This window comes from Chlamydotis macqueenii, chromosome 10 (genome assembly GCF_036417535.1).
Source record: "Chlamydotis macqueenii isolate bChlMac1 chromosome 10, bChlMac1.mat, whole genome shotgun sequence".
NCBI classification, from domain to species: Eukaryota; Metazoa; Chordata; class Aves; order Otidiformes; family Otididae; genus Chlamydotis; species Chlamydotis macqueenii.
The window spans coordinates 22,607,906-22,634,642 of record NC_141565.1 but is presented as its reverse complement, the minus strand read 5'-3'; the positions used below and the strand labels follow the sequence as shown (position 1 = coordinate 22,634,642).

The following is a 26,737-nucleotide window of genomic DNA, read 5'->3' as shown; positions in this document are numbered from 1 at the left end:
TGCAGAAATCTTTAGGAATACAATGCAGGGAAAAAAAAAAGTAAAGCAATTTAAAAAATATTAATCCCAAATTGGATCTTTCTCCCCATAAGGCTTTAGGAGCTCTGTAAAGAACAAATCCAGAGTCCAGCGATTGCAGGAGCCCCCGGAGCAGAGCACGTCATTGTAACTAGCTGATAGTGCCCCGTTCGTTAGCGTGCTGCGAAACGTGGAGGGTGAGTCTGACCAAAAGCTGTCCCAGGAAAGCCCCTGAATTCGCAGTCGTCTGTGAGCCTGTTCACCCCAATCCTTCTGCTGCAGACGAGGAGCTTAACTGAACTTCTAAAAGTCCTTGAAAAAGAGGAAAAAGAGAAAAATATTTTAATGGGAACATGTGGCTTTATAACGACTAAAAAGTGATGCCCAAAGAGGTAAATGTTAACCAATGTCAAACAAAATTTGATAATTTTATCAAATGCCTCACAGCGACACCTCCAACCCCGTGTCAACCTCATTCTGCTTTTTTTCATGAGCAGGCCTCTATTTAAAGAGTTAAAAAATCTACAGAAAAATAAATAGATTTATTTTAAAAAAGTATTTCTGCTTATAAATCTTTTAATTTGCAGTGTCATTTAGAGCCTTGCTGATTGATGTTTTGTGTTTTAAATATTTGTAATTATATCTGCAGTTGGTTACTATTGACATGCCTGTAGTTTTATGAGAAGTGTGTGTTGTGCCGTTTCAGCGCAGCGGTGATTTACAGCGCCTTGCTTTGCCAGGATTTTTCTTTTTTACTTGAAAAGCTTTGTTGTTGCACCATAAAACAAACCAACAAAAAATAGTAATACTGGAAAAGCTGAAGCGCCAAAGGAGTTACGTAATGGATGTGCAACACCAGCATCTGGGACAAGAGATTTATTTTTATTAAGGGAGCTGTTTTATTAAAGGAGTTGTGTGGTGCTTTCAGCTACGCAGGGAGAGGGACTCGGTTTTAAACGGTTTCCTTCTGTGGAGCAGAGCTCGATAGGATTTTATCTCGGCTCTTCCCCCATCCTGTCCCTGTCCAGGACATAGATTTGGGTTAGACGGCACGTTATTTATATGTGCCGTGCCCAACACAGCACTCCACGATGGCTGCCTGCTCCATGAGGCGCCGGAACGCCCCGTCGCTGCTGCTGCTCGTGCCCGGTGCCGGCTGTGCCCAGCAGGATGCGAGGAGAGGCAGTGCTGGGAGAAGAGCTGTCCTGGCTGAGGAGGAGCTCAGGGCTGCTGGCGGGGAAGCCAGACCCCATGGCCCAGTCAGGGTGAGGAGGGACGGGGAGTGCGGGAGCTGGAGGGGAAGGAGATGGAGGAGCGCGGGGTGACAGGGAATTGTGGTGCGAGGGCAGGCTGGTGTGTGGCAGGACGGGCCAGGGCTGCAGCCCCGGCCGACTGGGCGACACGTGGCCCAGTTTGCCCATCGCTAGCCCTCGGCACTCCTTTCTCCTGCTGGTTCCCATTCCCTTTTCTGCCCGTGCTGTCTGCTGAGGTTTATCTTCATCTTTCCTGCAGCTGTAACTTGGGCAGCGTGTGCGTGGCTTTTACAGAACGGAGACTTTAGACACCGCTCAGTTCTGTGTGTGCAAAGCAAGAGAAAAGGCTGCGTGTGCGCAGCGGTGTGTGTAATGCAAGGTATGCTCTGCTCCCAGGAGCCCATCGCTACGTGGCAATTGCTGGGAAACGTTCCTCGCCGGTGAGCGCATGCTGCCAGCCGTTGGCTGTCGGCGAGGAGGGAGCGCGGTGGTCGCCCCTGTGAGGAGGGATCGGAAAATGCTCCGGCTGGGAGCTGGGAATTCACTGCATGTTGGACCACTGACGTTTCCACGGGCCGGTTGTCGAGACACGGCTGGAGAGGCGGTGGGGAGCCCAGTGGAAGGGTTATGTGTGCTTCACCTTCTCCTCCCCTTACAAAGCAGTTGTTTTGCCCCAAAGACGTTTTGGATATACAGCGGGCCTTCCTGCCTCTGGCGTGGAAAACATTTTGAATGCCTTTTACATAGGCTAAAAATTAGGCAAAATGTTTTAGCTGAAATACTTTATTTGTCTCAAAAAGACAAATCTGTTTTTCAGAGTGACTTTTTGTTGAAAGTCCAGCCAAGTAAAGGAAATTCACGTTTGCTGCCTTCGCTGTAACACGTCAATGTAACGCTGTGTGTGGACTGACAGGCTTTCACGCCGTACTAGCTGCAGGTAGCGACAGTCAAGCACACAGTTTCAGTAGAAGTTTGTGTGTTCTGTAGGGAAAACAGTGTGTTCCCTCCAGCACCAGCGAGGGTTAGGTAACCCCCGTCGTCTGTCTGAGGAGACCGACTATTTTCCCAGCCTCCGAGTAAAGAATCTGAAGTATCTGGATTAAAAAACAACGTCGCTTTGAATGAATACCAGCAGATTGCTTAAAACGTACTAAGTGATGGAAAGTGCAGAGTATGCCAGAGAGCAATTAACTGTGGCTTGGAGGCTCTGGATCAAACCAGTAGATAACCGTGACACAAAAGCTCTCGGCATTGCTTTACTGCAGAAAGGGAGGAAAAACCCAAAGCGACTGTAAAGCCGTTTGCAGAGCAGTGGGGAGATGTCACCCGTTCTCTCTGGCAGCGTGCTCCTCGCAGGCCGGCCCAGCCCTGAACCGCGTGGCTGAGCGTCGTCCCGCCGCGCCTGCGGCTCTGGCAGGCTGGGGGCCGTGACTGCAATAGCGCGTGTTGTCACAGTGGTAACTGCAGCACTTAACAAGTTTAGGGGGGAAAAAAAAGATAATATAAAAAAGAAACAAACACAGTTCTTCTGTGCAACAATTAAGTTTTCATCTGTGGAAATGTTCTTGACCACTGAGTAACTGTAAAAGCATGGATACAGATTTGGATCATCAGTAGAACGTGGAACTTTCTGCAGTGATGTGCGAGTTTCATCTGCTGTAACAAAAATGTTTTTAATTCAGTATTTTGTGTTTATTTCTGTTCACATCCTTTTCGTTTTGCTGGCGCACCTTGAGTCCCGCGGCAATGGTCAGTAATGCACTGTTATATTTCAGGAAACAAACACAGAAGTGAATTTCAGTTCTTGGTGGATCAAGTAAATAGTCGGTGGAAGAAAAGCAGTAAGAGGAAAACAGAGAGTGCTCAAGAAAAAGAAGAAGTCGCTGTCAAAGAATTACCAGCAGCCACAGGTTAGTAGTGTTGTTTAATATAGGCCCCCTCTTCAATCCACGCTAATAAATGGGGGGTTTCCCAAATAAATGCTCTTTCCTCCCATTGTTCTTCCCCTACAGCCCTTAAGGGGTAAAAAAGCATAAAATCAAAGAGACCCTAAAAAGATTGACTGCTGTTGATTTTAGTGTGATACGTAAGCACAACCCTTCATAAACATATGATTTGTTTGATTTTAGTGGTATTGTGTATAGGTGTGCTTTGTTTAGGTTCATACTTTAATTAGCTGGTGAAATGGGATCTTAGGTGCCAGTCCAAATCTCCTGAGGTTGCTGAGGCTATGTGACAATCTGTATCTTGGAAATGAGGGTGATGGTGGGCATTGCTTGGTGGGTTTCGGCTGTTTTGTGTCACTAATGTGGTAGGGAGTCAGTAATGGGAACTGCAAAGATATTTGTGCAGGCTGGAACAAGCATTTCTGTGTCCTGAGGCTGAAGCACTGAAATACCTTGGCTTCTTTTAGACTGGTTATATGGCAGGTGCCTCTTTCTTTAAACTCACTTCATTCCATGTTCATAGACTTCAACACCGTGCAAAGCGGGAATGCACAACTGCAGTGACTCCGTTCTTTGAGTCAGGAGCGAGATCTAGCATATGTTTGCTATCCTCACTCCCCAGAGCAGCAAAAACCCCTGCGCGCGCTTTTAACTCGTCCCTGTGGGCCTGTTCCGTCCGTTTGGTTTGTGTCCCTGGCTGCTTTGGCAGTGTACATGTATCTTTGTGTGATTTAGAAGAGCATTCCTCAACGAGTATAACTTGTGGAGTTATAATGCGTTCAAGGCAGTGAGTTTTGGAGAGCATTCCATGGACCGGAATTGGATGCGCTGCTGTCTGTATCCCTGGGAAAAACGCGGCAGTGTAGTTTGCATCAGCTCTCGCAATGCCTGCTCTCTTGAGTTGAGCTGAACTAATCTTTGACTGTCTCCTGCGCTGCCTCCCCTGGTAGAGCTCTCAAGAATAAAAATAAAGGAAAATACCAGTATAATAGTATGAATTTTACCCTTATCGTTTCATGCAGACCTTGATGCAGTGCTTAATCCTTTCCATGTGAAGGGTAAAAATTAAGGCATCTCAAGGATAGAGTTTATCTTGTTTGACATAATTTAGAGTCATGTTCCTCCTCTGTAGCAGAGACAGAAGCAATGTGTTATTAGATAACGGGATCACAGACTTGGAAATATTAATTTCTGGCTGTGCTCGGTGCAGAGACCGACTGCTATGAGTTACTGGGTTTCTATCTTCTGTGTCAGCTTTTTCTCTGTGCGCCGAACCACAGACTCTGAGCAACTGAAGGACAGCCATATAGTTTTTCCAAAAGAGTGCTCGAGTAGAAATGACTTGTATCAGGTGTATCGTTCTGTGTCGCGCTGAGTCAGGTACACGGTGCCACCTCGCCTGGTTCTGACAAGCCTGCGGAATTCCCATTGCACTTCCTGTGCAGTGAGCTTGCAGTGATCTTTGAACTGTCAGTTCCTAACTCTGTGCCAAACATCTGCACCTGACTGACCATTTGTAAACCATTGGAAAAAAAAAAAAAGGAAAAAAATATTATTTATGGCTGAAGGAACAGATGCCTAAAGCCTGTTTCCTCAGTGTCCCTTATTAACTGCAATACCTTGTAATTAAACTGGAAATCATAATCCATGGAAGGAAGGAACCCAGCAGCGGTCTGACGACTTGCCATTTGAAAGCGTAACTGCTGAGAAGAGCGAAGGCTGTGTATGCATTCCCTCCCTGCTTTCTTCGGATTCTCGTGGAAGTAGTGTAACTGTACAGAATTAAAACACACTACTTTCGTTTATTTGGGTTTTGGTTTTTGTTTTGTTAAACCCTTCCTATCCTCCCATTGCCCTCTGCTGTAGTGTTGGTGGATGTAACTGAAACCTCTCTGAACAGCTTGCTCTGGTTTTGGTGATGTTTAATCATCTGTTCCTGATTTACATCATCTGGTTTTTCATCTTTAAATTTAAAATGTTCTATTTCCAGACTTTATATTGTACAGCTCTTAGCCGAGGGTTTTGCGTTGCCTAAGGGGAAGCATTGTAAGAGTTTGCTAAATATTTGCGGTACGCTGCTTCGGGGCTGTGTTGCCGCACAGGACCTTTGCTGGTTTTACCCTATGGATTTCAGAGTTACGTTTCGTTAGCTGGACAACTGACTCGCTGTGATCTGCCAGTTGTTTGAGACAAACAAAAATGCTGATATTGAATGATGCAATGAGCATGGTTTTAATGTCCTGCCCAGCTTTCCAGCTGAACGACTCGTTGAAAGTATTCATGGGTATGGAATAAGAGTAATTTATCTCTACGTATCATACTTTCTAGTCTCTGTTTTCTCTTTGGAGAGTTAGAAGGTATCTTTTCAGAGAACTGTTCATCTTTTTATAGATAAAAACACTCAACACAAAAGTAATGGAATGGTTTTACAAATCGTGTCTGATGTTTTGTCTAGAAATTATTTTTCCTATAAAAATGGAAATATTAGTCATCTAGATTGACGTTGTCTGTCTTGGATGCTTCTCGTACTGAAAACAAGCATCTTCACTTGATCTGTAAAACTTTACAGCTCTCCAGCTGTCTCATGCAGTGGATGAAGTGAATTGGTAGCGAGAAGCAGCAAACAGTGCTGTCTCATTAAGTGTTTTCTAATTTCTGAAATAAAATTTATTTTAGGAAATGTGACAAATATCCTTACCCTTTATTGCTCTCCTTGTTTGTGTTTGAAACTCATCATAATGAAATGTTTCTGTTTCAGCCTCTGGTTCTTAGGGTGGTTTTTTTTTTTACTATGCAGCAAAAGAAATTAACCCTTGCAAACTGTGAATTTTGGGAAGCAAGTAGGTGGGAATGAGTCATCAGTATTTAAACATCTATAACTTCATTTTTTCTTAAAATCTATTTCCAGACTGCAAAAATTTAAACATTTTTGCTAATCGCTGCCTTTTTTTTCTTGGTAGAACATAGGGAAGAGCATCACCCAGCTACCATCCTTGGAAAAGCCCAGGTACTCAAAATGGAAGCTCCTGATGACCAAAGTGAATCTCATTCCTTGGAGGAAGGCCAGAGACCAGTCTCTCCTGCGTTCTCACTGTCATCTGGATCAACAAGCAGGTTAGTGAAGAACAGCCTCTTCTCCCTGCGTTGTACTGGATTAGACCAAGCGTGGCAAGCTTTGCCAGTAACCTCGAGCAATCTATGGAGAGCAATCTGTATATCTCCTACTTCACAGGAGGGGTTCCTAGGCTGTGGTTACTGATTTATTCTCCTCCATGTTTCTGACTGTTCAGTTGCTTGAGGGATGGAGCTGAAACACATTCAGAATTGACTTAATAGTTTTGTAATGACTTGATAGAGCGGTGGTAGCGTAAATGTTCCCTTTCATACAGAAACAGCGAGTGGAATGGCTGTGGAACCAGGAAACCATCTTTCTCTTCCACTGCATCGTCTTCCCTTCTGTTTTATTTAGAGAGGTCCAAAACTTGATATAGCCTAAATCTTTTGATAGCGCTTTCAATACTGCTGTAAGGAATAGTTTAAACGACCCATTATTTGCAGTCAGTGGTAGAATGCCACTGAACCTTGAAGCCCTGACAGCCGTTCACTTTTCTTTCTTCATGCATTTAGTTTTACCTCCTGAAATTGCATTACATTTGGTTTCAGAAAATGAAGGATCAAGGAAGGCTTTATAAATAATGTAAGATTTTATGCTTTTGATAGCTCGATGAGAATTTTATTGGAAGGAGGCTCAGCTGTTATAGCTGTTAGGATCTATCCGGTTTTTGAAGGTAATGTTTGTGTCTGTTTAAGATACTTACTTCATGGATCATAATTTGCTATCTACTACTGCTCAATTGTCAAACAGAATGATGATGAATACTTAGATCACCATCCTATTGCAATACTGGTTGCTGTGGCCCCAGTTTCTGGAGGAAAAGTGAAAAAAGACATCAAAAACAAATCAGAATAACTGATTTTTTTTGCTATGTGTCTGAAACCATGAGAGCTAGTCATGAAAATGGTCTTGCTGTCTTGTTGATAACAGAAATGGGAGGAGAAGACACCCTTTGCAGGTCTGCATTACTGGGAAGAAAAAGGTTTCCTGTGTTTAGAAGTGGGAGATAATCAGAGGAAGTAGCTGGAAGTCAAAGGCTGAGCTAGGAGTAACGTTTCTTAATTTCTCACCCATTGCACCCATAGTGTGTACTTCTTCCTCCTTGCTCTGCAAATATTAAGAATAATACAGTAGTTGGCATCATCATCATTTATTAAAAGAGCCATTTAGTTGTTGAAGAGTTTAACAGAAACAATTTTTTCTGAATTAATTTTGGTTCACAAAGAGATGTTGCCTTTCACAGAGGTAAATATTGAATGGTCAACGAAAGCCTAGCAAGACATAGAAAAGTGGAGATCAGCTCGGGATTAGAGAGCATCCAATGTTAAATGCCTGTTTTATATGATCGGGTTTTGCTGCCTGTTTCATTTACTTGGCCTAAATGGGAGCACACAGGAAACACGTGTCTGTGAGCACAGTGTGCTGGCTAGGTGGGTCGCTTACCTGGAGGCAGGAAGGGTCTTTGGTGCTGTTTCAAAATACCACTACCTTTTTGTTTGGCTTCCAGCTTGCATCACATACCAGTAAAGACGTTCCCCTCCTGGTAGCCTTTCCCCTCTTCATGTGTCTTTCTGCCTGAATTGTTCCTGTAAAACTGATAAATGTAGCATGCCGGTGTATTTGCTGTTCAATGCGTAACAAACCTATTAGGATGACTGCTGTACTAGTTTTACCGAAGTTTTTCAGGGTGTCATGCAAGTGGTGATAGTTTTTCCTTCCCTGGGATGCAGGTAACTGTTCCCTCTGTAATTTCTTTACTTTTAAAAGGCATCCAGGCTCTGGACTCATGAGGAGACTTGTACTCGATATTCGAGTACCTTCTGTGTGTGCGGAAGCCTCGGCTCTCCTGTTTGCAGCGCGGGCCGTGGCCGCTCGGCTGCGGAGGGGCAGTGCTGGGAGGCGCGCGGCAGCGGGAACCCAACGCCTGGTTTGCGCTGCGGTGGCGGAGGCTCTCTCCAGTGCTCCTGCAAGGCCCGCTCCTGCGGGTTTGTAGGAGATGCCACGTTCGACAGGGGCGCGGGTGATGGATGGCGCTGCTCCGTCTTCGCTGTCCCTGCTGTTGAGGCTGCCCTAGAGCTCCAGTTGCTGTTTTAGTGCCACCAAATAAATGCCTTCAGCTTGGCTCTTCACCCTGACTTTAAGCGAGGTGTTCCTGTTCTTCCCTATTTTACTTTATTTTTTTTTATTGCAAATTAAACTTTTGGCATTACAGACCTTGGAAAATCTGGAATTTTAATCTTACAAAGTGAATTCTTGGGAGGTAGAAAGGGCTTGTGTTAGCTTATCCAAGGTATCATTAAATCTCTGTTTCACTGCCAGTTTGGTGTGTGAGTGACATTATAAATGATCCTCCCCATGGCCTTTGATATTAAACTTTTATTCGTTACCTTTTTCTGTCTGCAGGCTTGTGTATATCAGCTTAAAGTCTGGGTGAAAGTGTGTCTGGGACGCTGCAGGAAAGTTTGCTGAAGGATATTAGCATGTGGCAGTCACTAATGATCTGAGTGTGCTTTCATGGCCCAAGCTGGCAGATTTTGTTGGAAAGCCTGCGTGCGTTTGTGTATGTCTGGCTCAAGGCAGAGTTGTTTATTTCTTCTTTGTATGCATTTGGTTTCTCCAGATGAAATATTTCCATAGACTTCTTGAATCAAACACAGAATCTCTCAGTTTGTACAGACCAGTGAGTATGCATCACAGATATTTGGACCTTCTTTTAAAAAAACTATCCTTAATAGCTCCCTGTGGTTTATCTTCAATTCAGCTCCTGTGGAACAAGAACAGAATTACTAGAGTCTGCACAGAATTGTTTTTTCAGAATCTCTCTGGGATTTTCTCTTCGCTTTCCTCCTTGGTGCATATCCCCTGGTTTGTATGGGTGGTGTGTTTTTTATTTTTCTTTAAATATAAGGCAGTTGCATAACCTGAAAAGCTAGCTACTGTGCTGGTCAAGAAGTTCACCGAAGGGGTGGATTTTTTTGGTTTGGTTCCCTCCAGCCCCGTTATTTTGTGCATTAAACCCAACTGGGTGGCAGGTGGGCTCTGGCGCGTGCCATAGGGCATCACGCAGTGCAGGTTCGCATCTTACATCCACGCCCCTGCTTTTATTCTCCACTCAAGAAGGTGAAAACGGCAAGGAGAGCACAGGGAAGGCTCAGCTGAAGTGACAAGCGATGCCTTGTCGTGGAAGGCCCCTCTCGTTTGACCACCGAGCGTTCTTCGGGCCATGCTGTACTGTTCTGAACGCTGCTGCGATCCCCTGTGCCTTCTGGGAGGCAGCCAAAGGTTCTGGGGGTCGCCCCTCTTCAAATCCTGATCTGGGAGGATGCTTGTGACAGAGAACCAAATGTGCTTGTTGTCTTTAGTGTTTCAGTTCTGCTAGCTCCTCTGAAAACCAGCGGGTCTGCTGTCCCAGTGCGTGCGCGGGGCTTCGTCTGGCCCTGTGTGGCAGGTTCTGGCTTTGGCCGGTGGAGTTCTGGCTGTTGGGCCGTGGCTCGGACGCCCAGGACGTTGCTTATGCGAGGCGGGTGTTGGCAAAATGGGACTGAATTAGGGCAAGGTTTTCAGGGATTGTCAAAAGTGGGTGTAGTCACATAGACGGCGTGAAAGATGGAGATGTCACTCCTGTTACCGTGGGGTTAATGTTTGGTTAAGGACAGTGAAATAAATACAGCACAAATCAAAAAAGAATGACTTAGATTTTGAGGGTTTAAGAAGCGTTGTGCTATTGTACCAAGTAATGATTTTCTGAGGCTTCTATTTTATTTCTGATAATAAGAGGATATCCTTTGACAACCGTAAATGTTTTTCCCATTGAAATGTCACAACTTGAAATATATTTCAAAGTCCCGATCTGCACGCCGTGTTTTTATGAAGAGAGCACTTCCAAAGGGAGGGCTGGTGTTACGATGGGTTAGAAGGAAATCGGGATTTTGAGCAGCATATAGAATATAACAAAACAGTCTTGAGGTTGGAAAATTGAAACATTTTGTTCTGCAAAATGATGCTGCGAGTAAATTAATGATTCTTGTGTTTTCTCCTTCATCAGACCGTCTGTCTTTTGTCAGTCTCCTGTCAGCATCTGCTAAGGGAGCAGCTGGTCAGCGATAGAAATTCACGCAGTCTGCAGTAAGCGCCGGTGTGATTCATACTGTATTAGTCGTGATTATTCAATATAGAATTCATCTATGTTATTATTATTCACATATATTATTCAATATATAATTCATATATATTATTCCAAAGTTGAGAAAATAAAAATTTTACACCTGCTGGAAAAAAGCTACAGGCCGTGCACGGAGGTTATAGCATTGACCCAAACATGTTTGGCCTCCATAAATGGACCATCCCACCAAGAAAGCAAAACAGGCCTAACAGAGAAACACCAAAACAAAGCCGTGACTTTTAAAGGGTAATTTTTCAAGGCTCTGAAGTCATGCATAAAGCTTTCATAGAACTTTAGTGCTCCGTATAAATAGTCTCACTGCGTTCTACTTTCTGGGACTGAAGCCAACTTTTATGCAACTATTTAAACAATAGGAAAATTAAGAAGAAACTAGGTGGGGCAATGATAAGCCAGTTAATGATCTATGCAGAGGAAATATTCCATTAAAAGTATCTTATATAATGGGGATAGTATTCCGTTTTTTAAACAAATTATTTCTCTTTAAAAGTTTGTGTTAGAAGAAAATGTTCTGGATGACTGGAGTGAAAGACTTGCAACGGTAGACAGTATATATTGCTGGCCTCATCTGAAATGTGTACCCTGGAACACAGTGACTTAATTTTGAAATCCTGGTGGAAAAGTGCTGTATCCACAGTGTGTATAAATCTCTGCCGCTGGAATGCACGGAGTGACTGCGGCGTCTGCCAGCTGAGCGTCGTACACGGGTAAGGGGCCTCATTTGCAGTGAGTGGGGCTTTTTGGCATCCAGTTTAGGAGCTATTGATCAGGATCTAAGATCTGGGTTTAGCTGGTCACTTGGATTTATGTGCTGTGCTGAGTTTGAACTTTAGCTCATCAGTGGTAGAAGAGGTGGAAATAGAGAGCTGTGCTTCAGTTAGCCTGGCGTTCCCTGGGGGGCAGCGATCCGCTGAAAACCTCGCGGTAGGCAGCAGTCTGTCAAAGAGACCGGTGACAGGATGGAAGGGTTGAAAACGCTGTGTCAGCTCTTCCCGGGTGGCTGCTTCAGTCTGAACTTAAAGAAAGCGTTGGCCTAGGCTGGCCATCACTGTCAATGAGAGAAATGTATGAAAATGTGTTGATTGGGGGAATAACTGCCTTTTCCAGTTCTTTGGTAGATTTTTGACTTCATAAATCTTGAACTGCTTTGGCTCAGAGATGATGTCTATTACAATGTCAGATAGGAGTGTTTTATCCTTGATTTTTGGCCTCAAATACGGGTTCGTTGTGGAAGGATGATGAAACTTCTCTGCTATGTTGTTGTTTGATACCTTTCTTCCAAAAACCGTGAGCCGTAACAAATGGCCAAGAGCTGTGAGGCATGGTGGAGAGTATCCCGGAGGAGTCACTTCAAACAGTAACAACTGAATCTCAGATGTTTTTGGGGAAAAGCGATTACATGTGGCCTGTATCCAGAAAGACATCAGGCCCTAGTCTAGAGCCGTGGGGTCTGGACATCTGTGAGCCCTGAAAACAGAAGCGGTAGCACACCAGCGCTCTTTGCCGCTTTAGCCTGCGTGGTGTCCCAACCAATCCCAGACTCCCAAGGAAAGCAGTTGAGATGGAGCCAGCAGATCTTTTCCTTTTCTGAAGGCAGAGCCTCCAAGGCATGCTCCTGAGCTGCAGAGGAGGCCACTGAAAGCCAAGAAAGCCTAGAAAGAGTCAAGAAAAACAATGAAACAGGTTTAGTAAGGTTTAGTACAGATGAGAGCCCTCCATGAGGAGCCCTGGGGAAAATCCCAGACTGGCAAGCCTGCTGTCTTCCCAAGATGGAGATGAAGCCATGCTTGGTGGTGCCAGGGGTGCGTGGTTTGAGGAGGAGGTACTGGGAAGCGGGGAAGGCTTTGTGGTAAATGGTTAATCTGGGATGTCACGCAGGACTTACGGCCACTCCTGCAGTGAGACCGTACTACTTACACGGGCAGTCTGAAGTGGAAGTAGGATTGCAAGGCAGAAAACCATTTTCCCTCACTCCTTGTGACGAGGCATTCACCTTCAAATGATACTGGTGAAAGGAGCCAGCGTGTAGCTCATTTCTCATGCCAGCATTGAGGGAAAAAAATCCACGGTGCATGTGCCAGAGCTAAGTCCATAACACACAGCAAGATGGAGTGATGCGAGGCCACTGGCTGTTCACCGTGAAGCCAAGAGAGAACTTAATCGGCCTTCAAATAAACAAATTCAAAGAGACGTTTGCCTCTTTCATTTTTAGAGTGAGACATGTTGTTCACACTTACGTCAGCTTTTTTCTCACTATTTTAAGATGGTGTGTTTATCTTTAAAAATAAAAAAAAGCCGAGTATGGGGAGCCCAATCCAAATGATGGTCAGGAAAGGAATCGTTCACCCCGGGTGGATTATCTGCAAGTGCCCAGAGGAGTCCGGTCGTGCGGAAACATGAGGCTGGGTTGGGGAGCTGCTGGAGTCGCTGGAGCTGTGCTGCTCTCAGCCTGGAGACCTGACGGAGTCCGGGAAACGGAACCTCCTCGCCCTGTCCCCTTCCGTCAGCCCGCTGCACCCTGAACAGCTCCGGTCCAGAACTGTAACGCGTTTGCTCTAACAGTTCTCTCCTGGAACTGGTACGTAAAGTCTCAGGATAGAATAGTGACCTTTCTTAAAGATAAGGACAGAAACCTCCTGTGGGAAATTGTCTTGGATTTGGAGTCTCAATAAAGTCTGAAGATGTATTTTGCTTTGTCTGGCCCCGGTACAGGTAAATACCCGTGGGGTATTGAACTGGCAGAAAATAGTGAACAATAGAACAAAACTGTTCTAAATTCTGTGATCTCTTTGGGCCTCCTAGGCTAAAACTTAGAGAAACAACATACGCAATGAGGTAGCTTTCTTTTTTGTTTAATTCATTTTCTCCAGTTTAAGTGGATTCATTCAGTGGTAAGATGAGCTAGGAGTTTTCTTCAGGGGAAAAAAAGAATTACTTTAAAATATGAATTCAGTTGGTAGCCAAAATTTCTTTTGCTTAGTTGAAAATGTTTTTTTGATAATTGTTTTTCAGCTGTCTGGCATATTTAAGGAGGTTTTTTTTAATTTGCAAACAATTTTTCCCCCCTGTGTGTAGTAGAAAAGGTACATCATTACTTCAACTCAAAATCAAGCAGTTGCTCAGTCTTTGTAGAATAAACTGATGTTTGAGAGAGACTGGGTGCAGAGAGCTATGTCATTGAGTGGCCGGCTTGGAACAACAGATTGCTTGAAGAAATTCCGAAACAAAGGGCGTTGTAGCTGCAGCTGGAAAGTTCCTACCCCGCAGCCGGGTCGGCACAGGTACGAACGGAAACCCTCGCTCTCTCCGCGCAGTTACAGCCTGAGAGTTGGTTTGGTTGCCTGGGGGCCTCTTGGGTTGGTAGCCCCTTCACGTCTACACGTGTAGGCTGAGGTGCAGCTCGCTCGAGGACATCTTGTGCTCAGTTTTAAAATCATTTGGTAGGCGTAGACTGTGAATTACACATGCAAATTATGAAATTTCATTATTGCTCTGTGTGTTAGCCAAATTTGTTCACTTTTATTGTTTTGCTTGTGACAAACGCAGTTGGTGATACATGATAATAGCGCTGCATTTTTCAAGGCAAGGAAGTACATCATGTTCAGGCATCAAACCTGTTTTTTTCTATTTTAGGGGACTAAAAGCACACAAATAGCCTCTTGTCCTCCTCTCCCGGTTTTTTTTTTTTTTTTTTCTTTTTAGATGTAACTGGAACATTGGGGTAGGATTTAGAACTATGATAACTCATTCCTTGGGCATCCAGTTTGTGTACGGAAAATGAGTTTTTGACAGATTTATAATTTTGAGAGTGGAAAAAAAAAAAAGCTTGACTTCAAAACTTTCCCCATCCACCATTGCTTTTACAGTTTGTTTTACCATGTTTTTAATTTGAACATTTCATATTAGATTTGGTCTGGAAATCAGAAATTTAAACGTTTGCCTGAGACCAGGCTATGGGAAGAGGCAAGCTCGGTGACTAAGGAACGCAGGTAATGGTCACGGATGCAGCAGACAGTTGCGTTACCAGGACGTATCCCTGTTTAGCTCGTGCTTTGAGGAGCAGTTGGGAAGATCTGGTGACCCCCTTCCTTCCATTGGCTGTGTCCCCCGGCTTCCTCGCCTCCACCCGAGCACTGGAGGCTGGGTTTGGGCTGTGCCTGCTCCTCTTCCAGTTATTGAAAGCAGTAGTTTTGGTAATTGGCGCATGGATAAAACATTTTTCCCTGAAAATGCAGTCACTGCTTTTAATTTCAGGTGATTTTGTTTCCGTATCCCTGCTGCTGTGTTGGGTGATGTTTGTAATTTGACAGATCTATTCAGCGGTTCATGACAGTTCCTGGGGAACCATGGAAGAGTTTCTAATGTTGCACGCAAAACTTTTAAATCCATTTTGTTTCAAAATAATTTCCTCCATATGGCACTAGTGCTTTGTGTGTATTTTTGGTATCTGCCTCAAATAGACGTTGTCCCCAGAGGGCTCTGTGAAGGATGGGGTGTGCCCAGATCTCTCAGCCCACCCTGAGCCTCCTCAGCTGCACGAGGACACTACATGGGTTTAAATTCCTGCTCCTGTTTGAGTTATTATCTTCTCTCTAACAATGCAATATGTTATGAGTGTTAAATGTTTTCTGTGAACTTCTGAATCCTGTTCTCAGCAATCTGTGAACTGGTTCCTGAGCCCGGGCTTCGACTGCTGCCCCTGGGACGTGGCAGTTGGGTACAGAACGGTTCTTGCTCTTCAGCGTGTAACTCTCCAGCGGGGCCAGTGCAGGGGCGTCTGTAGTTCTGGCGAGGAGTGCGGTTTACTGTGTGTTTGCACAAAGTGCACTTCAGCCAGCAAAACTGGTACTGAACTGGTAAAAACGGACAGCAGGCCCTGGTACCTGCACTGGGAGGGGCACTGGGGCTGGGAGGGGCGGTGGGCAGCTCACACCGTCCTTCGTCCCAGGAGCTGTGGATGTGGCCTCGCCTTTGAAAAGTGCCTGCAAAAATCACTACGTGGGCCTTCTCTACCAAGACGACCTCTCTAGTATGAACCATGTTGTCCATTAAAATTTTTGTTTTGGCAGACATACCGTTTGTAAACCTCAGCAGCTCTCCGTGCCGCCAGGCTCTGCTTTGCTGTGTGGAGTCGGGCCTGGCAGAACGCGTGTTTGGGGCTGTTGTCCTTCATGTGTTTTGAACAAACACACAAACGCACCAATATCTGTGTATAAAGTTATGACTTTGGGGATATGTTTTTACAATTTATGTCTGCTCTCTTCTAACAAGCAGAGGATAAATTTTGTTGTAAAACCTTTAAAGTAGATCCAAGAGAACTGGGATCCAACTGCTGTCCCATGGTTTACAGTAAGATCTCCCAACTGTTTGTGTAACACAGTTTGTTATGTAATTCCTGCAATAACCTACAGACTGCTTGAGCTGCCAGGCGTCTCCTTGAAAGTTAGTTTCCAGAAAACAACATTTTCCAACTTGTTAGTTGATTTCTGCAACCCTGCAGTTTGGCATAGACTTGAGAATCCTTGCAATAGCTGATGTCACGGAGCCTGAACATGCGAGAGATGTTAGTTATCAATAACTGACCAGAGTATTGTGTTCACTTAATGCGGATTTTATTGAGATGTGACAAACTTTTCTTATTCCAAATACAGCCAGAAAACGTGTAGGTTTTGGGGTTTTTTTAACTTTGAGCATGTGAGGAGGTCTGACTGGTGTCACTGTGCTCGTACTTGCAGTGAACGAGAGACGTGTGTACGTACGTGTGTGCACATCTACACACGCGTGGGTTCCTCCAGTGAGAGTGGCATTCAGGGTTTAAGTAGCCTCTGTGACTGCTGCAAAGCACGTACAAATGTAGCCAGCAGAATTCTGCTCCGCCCTTGCTGAGGGCACGTCAGGTAAGCAGCCGTGGCACGTGGGTCCCACGAGGAGCGGACGTGGACCCCTCGTTCCTGTGACAGCAGCGGGGGTAAGGCAGCCCTTCAGCTCTGCAGATGAGTGCTTCAGCTCCAGTCCAGCGCGCGCTCTTACAAAAGCAGCCTGGGATGGTGTTTTGGGCTCTGGTTACTGCGGCAGCCTGAAGGCTTACTGAGCAAGGACAGGAGTTGCTCGATTCCCTCGTTAGCCAGGTTGGTAGGGTTGAGCTTATTGCCGTAACCCCCATGATGTGGGGTGGTTGTTCTTATTTATTTAGAGTTACCACCTTAAATCCCTTACACCGAAGCTTCTCACTTGTCTGGCACTGTGCCTGAGTTTGACCTGATGTGTTCTGTACTGCGGGTATACACATACTGACTTAGAAAAGAAATCGTTTATTTTCCTTGTCCTGTTAGAATGTAAAATTTTGTGTGAAGATGAAAAACTAAACAATCTGTTCAAGCAGGTTAAGAAAAAGGTTGTGACTCATCTAGGTTGGTTCAATCCTCATGCACCTCAATTTGCAGTATCCAAGGCACCCAGTGCATCTCAGTGCTTTTTTTTCCCGCTTTATCTAAGAAAAGCATTCATTAAAGTTTAAAATTAATTATTTTTATTAAGAAATAAATAGCTTTATGAAATATGAGTTTCAATGGTCAGTTGAATTCTTTTCAGAATTCGTGATCAAACCACGGGGCCAAAACATTTTACTGCAGCGACAGCTAGCAGCTGGAGATTGTTATGCCCCTGCGTAGCGGGCGCTTTCGTCTGTTCTAGGTTGTGCCTTTCCCTCGAAAGGTAGGTTTGACACGGGAAACGTGCTTCAGGCAGCCCCAAGGAGCCGCCTCGCCTCGTGGGGTGAGCTGCTGTGCTGGCTGGCACAGCTCCCTTCGCTTGGCTCTCCTCGGGGTGTGCTGGCAGCCCTGGCAGTTTGCATTTTGTCACTAATGATTGCACTGTGAAGGGTTTTCTTTGATGTTGATTCATTTTTTTTTGTTTGTTATGGTCAAAATGTACGCTTACACCTAAGCCTTGAGTTTTGAGGTTGAAAACACCTTCACTCTTTGAAATGTTGTACTTTACCCACCGCGGTATCCTGCGAATCCTCTCCAGAGAAATCGTCTGCGGTGCGTGAATATGGGGGTGGTGTAGTTACCAACAAGCAGGCATGGACAGAGGGAATTGCCTTGTGTGCTAAATAGTGACAATGAGCCCCAGTAATACCTCTGAAAATTATGGCATGCAGAGCCAGAACTTTCTGGACTGTGCTGTTGGGTGAAATTAGTTCTCGTTGGTTGAACTGAGTTCTCATTGCCCGTGCTGTGTGGAGGGGTCTCTCTCAGCTGCAGGTTCTGCCTTTGCTACGTGGGGCCTGCTTTGCTGTCGGTGTTGCTAAATTCATTTACATCTGTTTTCTTTTCCCCTTCAGCTCCAGTTCAGACATTTTTAGAGATCTGCAAGGGCCCGAGACATGTGCAGCGTCCTCTGACAAGTAAGTAGATTATATGGGTGAAAAAGTGGTTGTGACTGATTTAGGTCAATATTTTGCAGTTTGGGGAATCCTACACGTTTTCTGCAGGAGAGGCAAATGCCTCTAAAAAGTCAGGTTCTTGATGAATCTCTGCAGTTGTGTGAGATACAATTTGGTCAGTGTTTTTGTATCCTTGGAAAATAATACCTGGGTGCCTCAGTCATCCACAGATGACTAGTTGAAAGTTATTGTTCTAACGTATATTTGAGTACGAAAATATATGAAGAAAAAGGAAAAAATAATGAAGGAACTTATTTTAATGGAAAATTAAGAGAATCTGCTCTTCTATTTAAAGTTACATGGTTGCAAGTCTCACCTCTGCCTCATCTCTGTCAAGTTGAACAGCTGGAATTGCAGCATCTTTTTTGACTTATTTCTATTTGAAGAGAGATGAGCACTTTCTTGTTTTTAAAATCTTAACATCTTATCTCTTAAAACTGAAAATCCACTTCTGTTATATAGTGCTAGTATTTAAAATCTGGGCCTAGCTGTGCAAGGTGTTGTACAAAGAAATCCTAAGAAACCATCCAAGGATTCCTGGAGTAACCCAATGAAATGGATGAAGGTGGAGGGGAAATACAGGGATGAATGGAGGCACAGGAGATGTGCGGTTAGAGTGAAATCTGAAACAGCCTAGTGTTAGATCAGCTGAAAAGCTCTGTGGGCATTATACACAGAAACAGGAATGAAGAGTGATGGAGTCTGCCCTTGCAGTTGGAACTGGCTCGATCCGAGATCGCTCTTCGAATGTCACGTCCACTTTGGTAGCTGATCATAGGGGCGTAATGAGAACCACGTTGCATTTCATTCTCTTAGCCTGCTTTTTAAAGAGCATTTATGACAGTTTTCACTGTTATCCATTACATACATGTGTGGTCAATAGATTGTGACAGCTCTTAAAATTCATGATTAATGACAGAAGTAACATTTGAAGCTCTCTTAAAATGTGTGTTGGACAATCTAATGGATTTTAAGGAGCTTTAATGGAAGCAGTGATAAGGCCTTGTTAGAGTGGCGTCAGAGATCAATGTGAGAGTACACCGCTGGAAAAGCAGAGAGTAATCATGAAACCTTTCTTGTGGAGAGGCATCGCTTTAGGAAGGTGAGCGGTGTTTACGGGAAAGATGCTCACCAGCGCGCTTTATTTTGTAGTACCTGTAAGTGACTCGTGGAGGCGGGCAGTGAAGTACGAAATACAGCAAGAGATGGAGAAAATGAGTGCCTGCCCGTTTGAGTGCATCAGCTTCTGTCTGGAGAGGAGTGAAAGCCATGAGTGGAGAAGCCAGGACAGCTGAGAGCTGCCCCTGCCAGCTGCAGGAGAGCAGTTCCCATGTGTGTGCGCCTCTGTCCTTGGTGGTGTGCGCGTGACAAGAGCTGCCTCTGGTCTGGGGGGAAACCGGGGTAGGGAGGGACAGTAGCGGGACAGCAGGGAGGAGGTGAGGATGGGCACATGAGAACTTAGAAGATTCTTGATTTCCTCGTGGTTGCAGTTGGGAACTCAGTGAGTTTATGGAGCTTGGTAATGTTTGCTCTTATCAGTTGCTGCAAATGCTTCTGAGCTCGTTCTCGTCTCTCACAGTCTGCTAACACTGTGAGGCTGTGTCTAGATTGCAGGGCAGGTGCTTTCTGCCGCGTTTCCTGTGGCCGTGGTTCCTTGCTCATTGTGTCAGTGCTGGCTCCTGCTGAGGAGGATCGTGCCCCTGCTCCTCGCTAGCCTGCGGAGCTCTTTGCTAGCCTGGCCAGGGCTGGCGGCAGCTGGACGTGCTCCAGCAGTGGACAGCGGGGCTCCTTCCACGGGACTGCAGACGCTTGTCTGGCGGGGAGCGGGTGGCATTACTGTTCCTGGCTATCCAATAGAATTTTTTTTTTTTTTTTAATGAATGCTTTCCTGTCATTGTACTTCTGTGCCTGCCCTGACTTATATAATAAGAATTAATATCCTAAGAAATATATTTTTTCTAAAATTATAATTCAATGTGTGCTGTTTGTCTGCTTGACAGTCTGTTGGAATGTCCAGTCTTTGGGAAAAATCCACCTGGTCAGGTCTTAAGGCATTTTGGTAAAACCAGTTTGGGACAAAATACCACGTCAGTATTGCAGAGTCAATACACCTGCTTCATTTTCGGGGGAGATTACATTCAGGAAGAACAGTAGTCAGCTCAAACTGTAAAGGCAATTACACATGCTTGCTTTGTCAGGGCTGAGGTTTCCCTGAGAGGACTGGAAGCCCTGGGTGGAGAGGTGCTGGAGGCCAGGATGCTGTTGGCTGTCTGGGCTCTGAGCGCACATTGCCGGCTCATGTTGAGCTTATTTTCTGTAAGAATTACAGCCTCTTTTACTGAGGGAGAACTTAGGTTTTCATGATTCTGTGCTTCCTATAGGAGGACATTTAATGTACTTCTGATATTTTGATTGTCCCTGTAATGCCTGGAGTATATGGCTTCTATCTATTACACCTAGCTTTAATTTTGTAGTCTACCACACATGTTAAAAACATCCAGTTTAAAAGTAGTTTTGAGAAGTTTTGTAAAAGTGAATGGCAAGGCGAACAGTCATCACCTTCCCAACGGTATTTTCCATATCTTTTAAGACTGCCGTCTCCAAACTTGCAGATAGTGGACTATAGTCTCTTTATCAGCAGACAGTGACTTGCAATTAATTCTGATGATGGTACAATCAAATTATTGTCTGTTCTTTTTTTGTCCTCCCTGAACTCCATTGTGGAGACGCCAGTTGGCAGGGTTGTTTTCTGCAGTACAGAAGATAATACGCTATGGCTTAAGGGTTTGGCATCGGTGGCCTCTTGCATGAGTTGGAAAAACGTTCCTTGGTGGAAGAAGCAATAGGAATGTCAGTAATGAAAACAGCGCGGGAGTTTGTTTATGGAGCGTTTCTGCCCAGCGGTAGTAGATGTTAGCATTAGTTATGGTATGTATCCATAGCAGAATCATCTGTTCCTTTGGCAATTTCCTGCACCCAGGAAACTTCAGTCATTTGGTGGGTCTGTTGAAGCTGAGCGCTAATAAAGCTTGGCCAGGTTGGTAAGTGCAGAAGAATGTTAGGTAAAGCACAGGCACAGCTTTCTTGAGAGTTTTTCTTCCTGCCCAGTGCAGAGCTGAGTCCCGCAGGACGCTGAGTGGCACGGCAGGTCAGACGCGGGCTCTGCTTTGGCAAACTCATGTGGGCAGGCACGGCTGGCGTACTGGAGAACAGGCAGATGGTCTGTTTCATAGCCAGCCCAGATTTTTGGAAATTGAGTTAAGCCAGAAAGATAGCATCTCTCTTACTTTGTTTTTATAAGAGTTAATAATCCGATACTTGCCAAACAAGAGAACCAAGTGATACAGAAGCTCCAGGTTTTGGCTTTGTGCTTTCATACAGTTTTGAACATAAGGTAATTACTGTTCTGGTGTGGAAAAATGTAGACATCAAAGCTAGAAACAGACAGAATGTAAAACAGTAGAGCTAGCCTTAAACTAAATGAGATTTCTGCTTCGTTCTGTGTCCTAAGTAATTTGTTCTTGCAAGGGTAATCTTATTTTGAAAATTCCCAGAAACAAACAAACAAACAAAAGCAACTGCTGGTGGATGCTCTTTGTGAGTGACACATTAGGGGTGCTGGTGGTCGGAGTGTTGTTTGTCTTTGCCCCGTGCTGTGTTACGCTTAGCCTCCGGATACTTAAACTGTGGGCTTTGAGCTCCGTTGCTGTCTTGCCTCTGGAGCGTGTTAAAAGTCTGCCAGTGGGTGAAGATGATCAGCAGTAAGGTTTCTCCATGTAGAACAAACCCCTGTAGCTCATGGCCAACTCGAATTCCTGTGCTGGATAGGCCTTTTCCTTGGCTGTGTGAAGCTCCTTGGTGAAGCCTGAAAGACACAGTGATGGCCTGTGTGCAGCCTGGGCCCCAGGGCACGTTTGGCACTGGTGAGAGTACTTTTAAATAGTCCGTATTCAGGCTTCTGCGTCCTCTAGTGTCTGGAAATCCCAAATGGCATTATTTGATGTTAGGGCACGAGGACTGCACATTTCAGAGCGTCACTGCGTGCTGCCCTGCAGAATGTCCCTTCTGAGGTGGCTGCGTGCCCAGCCCTTGGTGACGGGCCCAGTTGGGAGCCTGGCTGGGGCTCCCTGCAAGGCGAGACCAAAGGAAGGGTTTTCGTTAGATAGGGGTGTGATTGGGGAGAGTCCACTTCTTTGTCCTTTCTTAGTGTTTTAGATGCAAATCTTGGCAATGGCCCTTAGTTTTACACACTAAAGGACAAGCCAATATTGCTCCAGAATGCCATCCTTAAAAGCAGGATCGTCTTAGCTGAAATGGAGAAAGTTATTTTTCTTTATGTAAATGACTCATTCTTGTCAAATGTGAACTTAAGTCCTTCTGAAAAATATTTATCATTTTATGCTTTTTTATGAGAAGCCTTCTCATCTGCGCAGGCGTTCAGGTGAACTTGGTCTGGCGGTCACAGCTTCCCTAGGTGCAGTTACGTCCTAGCTGATGGTGAGACTCGCGTGAACAGATGAAGTCCTGAACCAGGATTTTGTGCCCTTTTCTGTGGGTACGGTGGTTTGTAGAGCATTTTAATTTACATGACAGAGAGAAGCACCAAACATTCATATTCTGCATTTAGAATAAATTGTCTATTTTTTTTAAGCTTTTAAGGAATTGAGACATTACTAACTTCCCTAGAGTCTTCTTCCTTGTTTTTGTTTTGACATAAAAGGTTAGTACTTATATAGAAGTACCTGGGTTTGGTTTTGACACCCTTGCTATTTATTTGTAAAAGCACAGAACAGAGCAGCGTCGGGATCCTTTAGGGGCAGTTGGGAGCATATTTTTAGCTCCAAAAGTTTTAGCAAAACTTCACTCCTTTCCTGCAACCTAAGCACAGTTTCAGTGCTCTCTGAGCTTCCAAAAGGAATTTTTTTTTCTTGTTTCTCTCCTCCTCTGTTAAGTAACAAACCCACTTGCGTGGAGTGATGTTATTGGGATGCCGTATTTGATGGAACTGAGGCAGCGCTTCGGGCTCTCGGTACCTCTTGGTGAGCGCTTACTGAAAGGCTCACGGTTCTCTGAGGTGGACATCAAGTAGGTCGTTGACGATGCCGACGGAACTGCAGGTTTGGGCCACCTCCTTGGGCAGTATCGGACCTGAATGCCTGAAAATCTTTGGGGGGTTTGGTGAAAGGCTTTTATAGCGGTTGTGCCATTCAGTCATGGCTCAGTTACGCTCCTAACTGCAGTCACAGCTTTTCTGTAGAGGTTTCAATGAAATTCCAAAAGTGATGCCAGGTGGGGAAATTTCCTAGGTGACTTTGTTGTGTGGAGAAAATAATATTTAAAAAAAAAAAAAAAGACTAAAAGGACTATCAGTCATTAATTGTGCACTGTTGCACTGCCTGCCTACCTCGAAGTGTACCTTGTTGTGAGAAACAAGTTCGCCTCCTCCCTCAGGTGAGGAGGGGTGCTGGACGTGTCACTGCAAGGTATCTGTGCCTGGCTGCACCTGGGGCGGGGTAAGTGACTGCGTAGGGTGCAGTCAGGGTCGTCTTGTCCCCGGCCGAGCAAACCTCCTTATTACAAAACGCGCCATGAGCTCTGGGAAGGGATCTGCCTTACCAGAGTACTAACATTTGCACATTGCTGTAGAAGGTCAAGTACATTTGCTTTGTGTGTTTAATATTGGTGGCACTGCGCCACGCGACCAGTGGCTCAACGTCTAGGAGTACAAAAATGTTCTTACCCTAATTAAAATGAATGTAAACCAGAGCTGAATCTATTTTAAACCCCTGAAGCGATCAGTCTGTCCTCACGGCACAGGGAGACGTGGTGGAGAGGCCGTGGGCTCCCAGAAGCTTCCTGGCTGGCGGGGCACCTGGCTGCACCGGCTCCTCGTGCGCAGCCCTGCAGCCACGGCCTCCCCCCGCCCGCGAGCGTCCTGGGCACGTCGGGGCGCAGCAGGGGACAAGATGGCACACGTAAAGAGGGTTTGTCGATATCCAATTGCACTGACTTTAACACCGCAGCGGCTTCCCGGTGAAAATGAGTGATGCTCTGCGCTGAACAAGTGCAGGGGTGGAAATGGGGGAGCGGGGGGGGAAGGCCTTCACCTTCGTCGTCGTGCGTTATGGACATCGCATTTTAGGGTGTGCAGCACTGAGGGCTGGGGAGGCTGGGTGGGGTTGTGCGTATGCATCATCCCTGCGCTGCGTGCCCCGCAGGTGTGTGCGTTTTGGTCACACTGCCGTCTCCAGAGGCACGGGCTAAATCTCGTCCTGCTGGCGTTGGTGCTGATCGTCCTGGGATGGTTAGTGGGCACAGAGATGCAGGAGCTCTGTTTCTGTCGTGGTGCTGAGCTGAGCTCTGAGATACAGGCTGCTCCTCTTCGTCTCTTTTAGTGTATAGCCTGCGGCAGTCGACAGACACACGGACTTTGGTGTTTGAGGGTTTTCTGTTGTTATTTTGAGTTGTGAATTCCCAGTTTAAGCCAAATGAATAGTCCCCACAGGATGGATTAATCCTAGCAAATGGCAAAAAAAAAAAAAAAGAGTGCACTTATAAAGAATGTTTAATTAGCAGTAGCTGTTGATGGATGAGCAGTATCTTTCATGTCAACACTATGTGGAATTCTAATCTGTGAAGCTGAATGATGGAAATTAGGTGCTTAATTTAAATATGGCTAGTTTAACATATTTTTCTTTAAAATTAACTGTATGACTAAAAAGAAAACACTTCTTTGAGTTTCCAGTGGAAAATTCTTTGTCCATAAATGAGAAGAGTGCCTGGCAAAGAGCTTGTTTAGAGATGGGAGCCCCACGCGCTGGCCTTCTTGGGTAACTGACCAAAACTGCTCGTCCTTTTCTTCGGTGGCTGTGCCGCTGAGGTGACTCTGTTCCAAGCCGACCCTTTCTGATACAGCATAATCGCGGTGTTGTCATCGCCGGGGCTCGGCTTGGTTATGGGCAAGGCGCTTGAGAGGCTGCTGCTCCTTCCTGCCCCGGCCTGGTCCCTGGTGACGGGAGGAGAGGCACCGCGACTGCCCTGTCCCCGGGCGCTCAGGGTGAACGGGATGGCTCCTGGCTGCTGTCATCTTTGAACAAGAGGCCAGAGCAGTTATTTCTCCTCACCATCACCAGTAACACAGATGCGTGTGTGTGCCCGCACACTGCTTACAGCGCTTCAATAATGATAATGCCTTCAGTATTTGCTGTGTTTAAAGCGTCTTCAAAAACGTATTTTCCTTTTTCTTTTTTTTTTTCTTTTCCCTGCAGCAGTTTTCTGGGTCTGAGAGTTAACAAAAGACAGGCGCATCGGCCCCGAATGTCAGAACATGATCAACTGCTTCCCAAGAGTAAGCGGAAGAAGAGCTAGCGCTGCAGTGAAGCTTGAAACTGCGCAGAAGGCTCAAGGCTGAGAAATACTGCCTAGGTTTTTCCAGTTTTCAGTGTATCTGGGTACTTAATAAAACGCTGAATTTTCGCATAAGCTGCCTTAAAATAACCGGATTGGCATGCTGACGTTTTCTGTTGACAGCACCGTGGGCCATTACCTTTAAGACTGGGCATACACGACCAGAGTCCTGCTGCAGCTCGGCAGCATTGCCGCTGAAGGACCTGGGTCTGCGCGTTTCTGCTGCTCCTGCTCGCATCCCGCAGAAGCTCGCTCTGCCCTCTTGGAAGCAATCACGGGACAGCGTTTGGCTGCGGGTCCGGCAGATGCTGCCGCTCCAGTTTCTTGGCTCAGCACGGGGAGAGGTGTGGGAGGAGCCGAGGGACAGGCAGACTTTTGTTCTACAGGAATATGCTTTTTTTTTTTTATGTATCTGTGTAAACTTACTCATGAATATGTGTCATTATTTCAGTTTAAAGTAATTAAATCTGAAAGGAATTGCAAGGTTGCTGGACATTAAGTATTCTAGCTTTAAAACAAATATTGGCATTAAAAGGTCTGGTCTTCTGTAGAAGATGATGAAGTTCTGTAATGAAATAAAGCAGTGGAAAAAAAACTGAAGTAAACCTGAGCAACAAGGTAGGTTTTTAAAATTACAGCTTGTATGCAAAATACATACCATGCGAAATATTCAAAGGTGTTCTTACTGCGCCCTGACGCTTTGGTCATAGCCTTTCATCGGAAACTTTGCAAAGAAAGCACAAAATCAGTTTAAGATTGAGAGTTCTGTGTCTTTTGACTTTGGACTAGAGCTGTAATTGGGACTGGGCATTTCGCTTTCAAAAATATTCTCCCCAAACTGGTAGCAGGCAGTATTTTTATTTAGAACAGGGTAATTGTGGCGAAGATAAACTGTAAATCTCCACTGAGGTAAGTAGGTGCAGAGGAAAAAGCAAGTTGATTTTGTTTGGTTTTTTACTGAAAGGAAACATTTTGAAAGAGAGTAGTTATTGACTTCTGCTTTAGGGCTGCCTTTTAATCATAGCAATTAATACAAGACACATACATTTTGTGATGTTAGCCAGAGAAGAATAAAAATGTTTGCGTGCGTAACGATCACTGCGTTTGACATTGATGGCATGTCGATCGGTTGGCATCAGCTGTTGAGCAGCCCTTAGAGGCTTTGGCTGTTGTGTTTTGATGATAGCTGAGTTAGCAGCAGCACTTCATTTTCCTTAATATGGTAAAGGGATCCCTGTCATACATGGAAAATAGCCTTGGAAAACTCCGTCAGTGCCACTGGAACGCAAAAGATGAGCTCTAGCTGTAAAGAGGAACGCGCCGGTGCCTCTCATAAGGCTCGAGGTGGTGCCCTGTTGTGGCGTGGGGGCT

The 26,737-nt window shown here is 45.3% G+C and overlaps 1 protein-coding gene across 4 annotated transcripts in view; it reads left to right on the top strand.

Annotated features, from left to right (window-relative positions):
- Positions 1–26,464, top strand: part of RAD18 (RAD18 E3 ubiquitin protein ligase) — a 52,762-nt gene extending 26,298 nt beyond the window's left edge. For 2 of the 4 annotated variants that reach the window (XM_086755771.1, XM_086755770.1), the window contains 4 exons: positions 3,047–3,181; positions 6,178–6,331; positions 17,858–17,920; positions 25,228–26,464. In XM_086755771.1, coding sequence (XP_086611897.1) covers positions 3,047–3,181; positions 6,178–6,331; positions 17,858–17,920; positions 25,228–25,327 — 452 coding nt within the window. In that variant the 3' untranslated portion in view covers positions 25,328–26,464. The remainder of the gene's footprint in view (positions 1–3,046; positions 3,182–6,177; positions 6,332–17,857; positions 17,921–25,227) is intronic. The other 2 variants (XM_086755768.1, XM_086755769.1) reach the window with 2 other exon arrangements.
- The last annotated feature ends 273 nt before the right edge of the window (positions 26,465–26,737 follow it).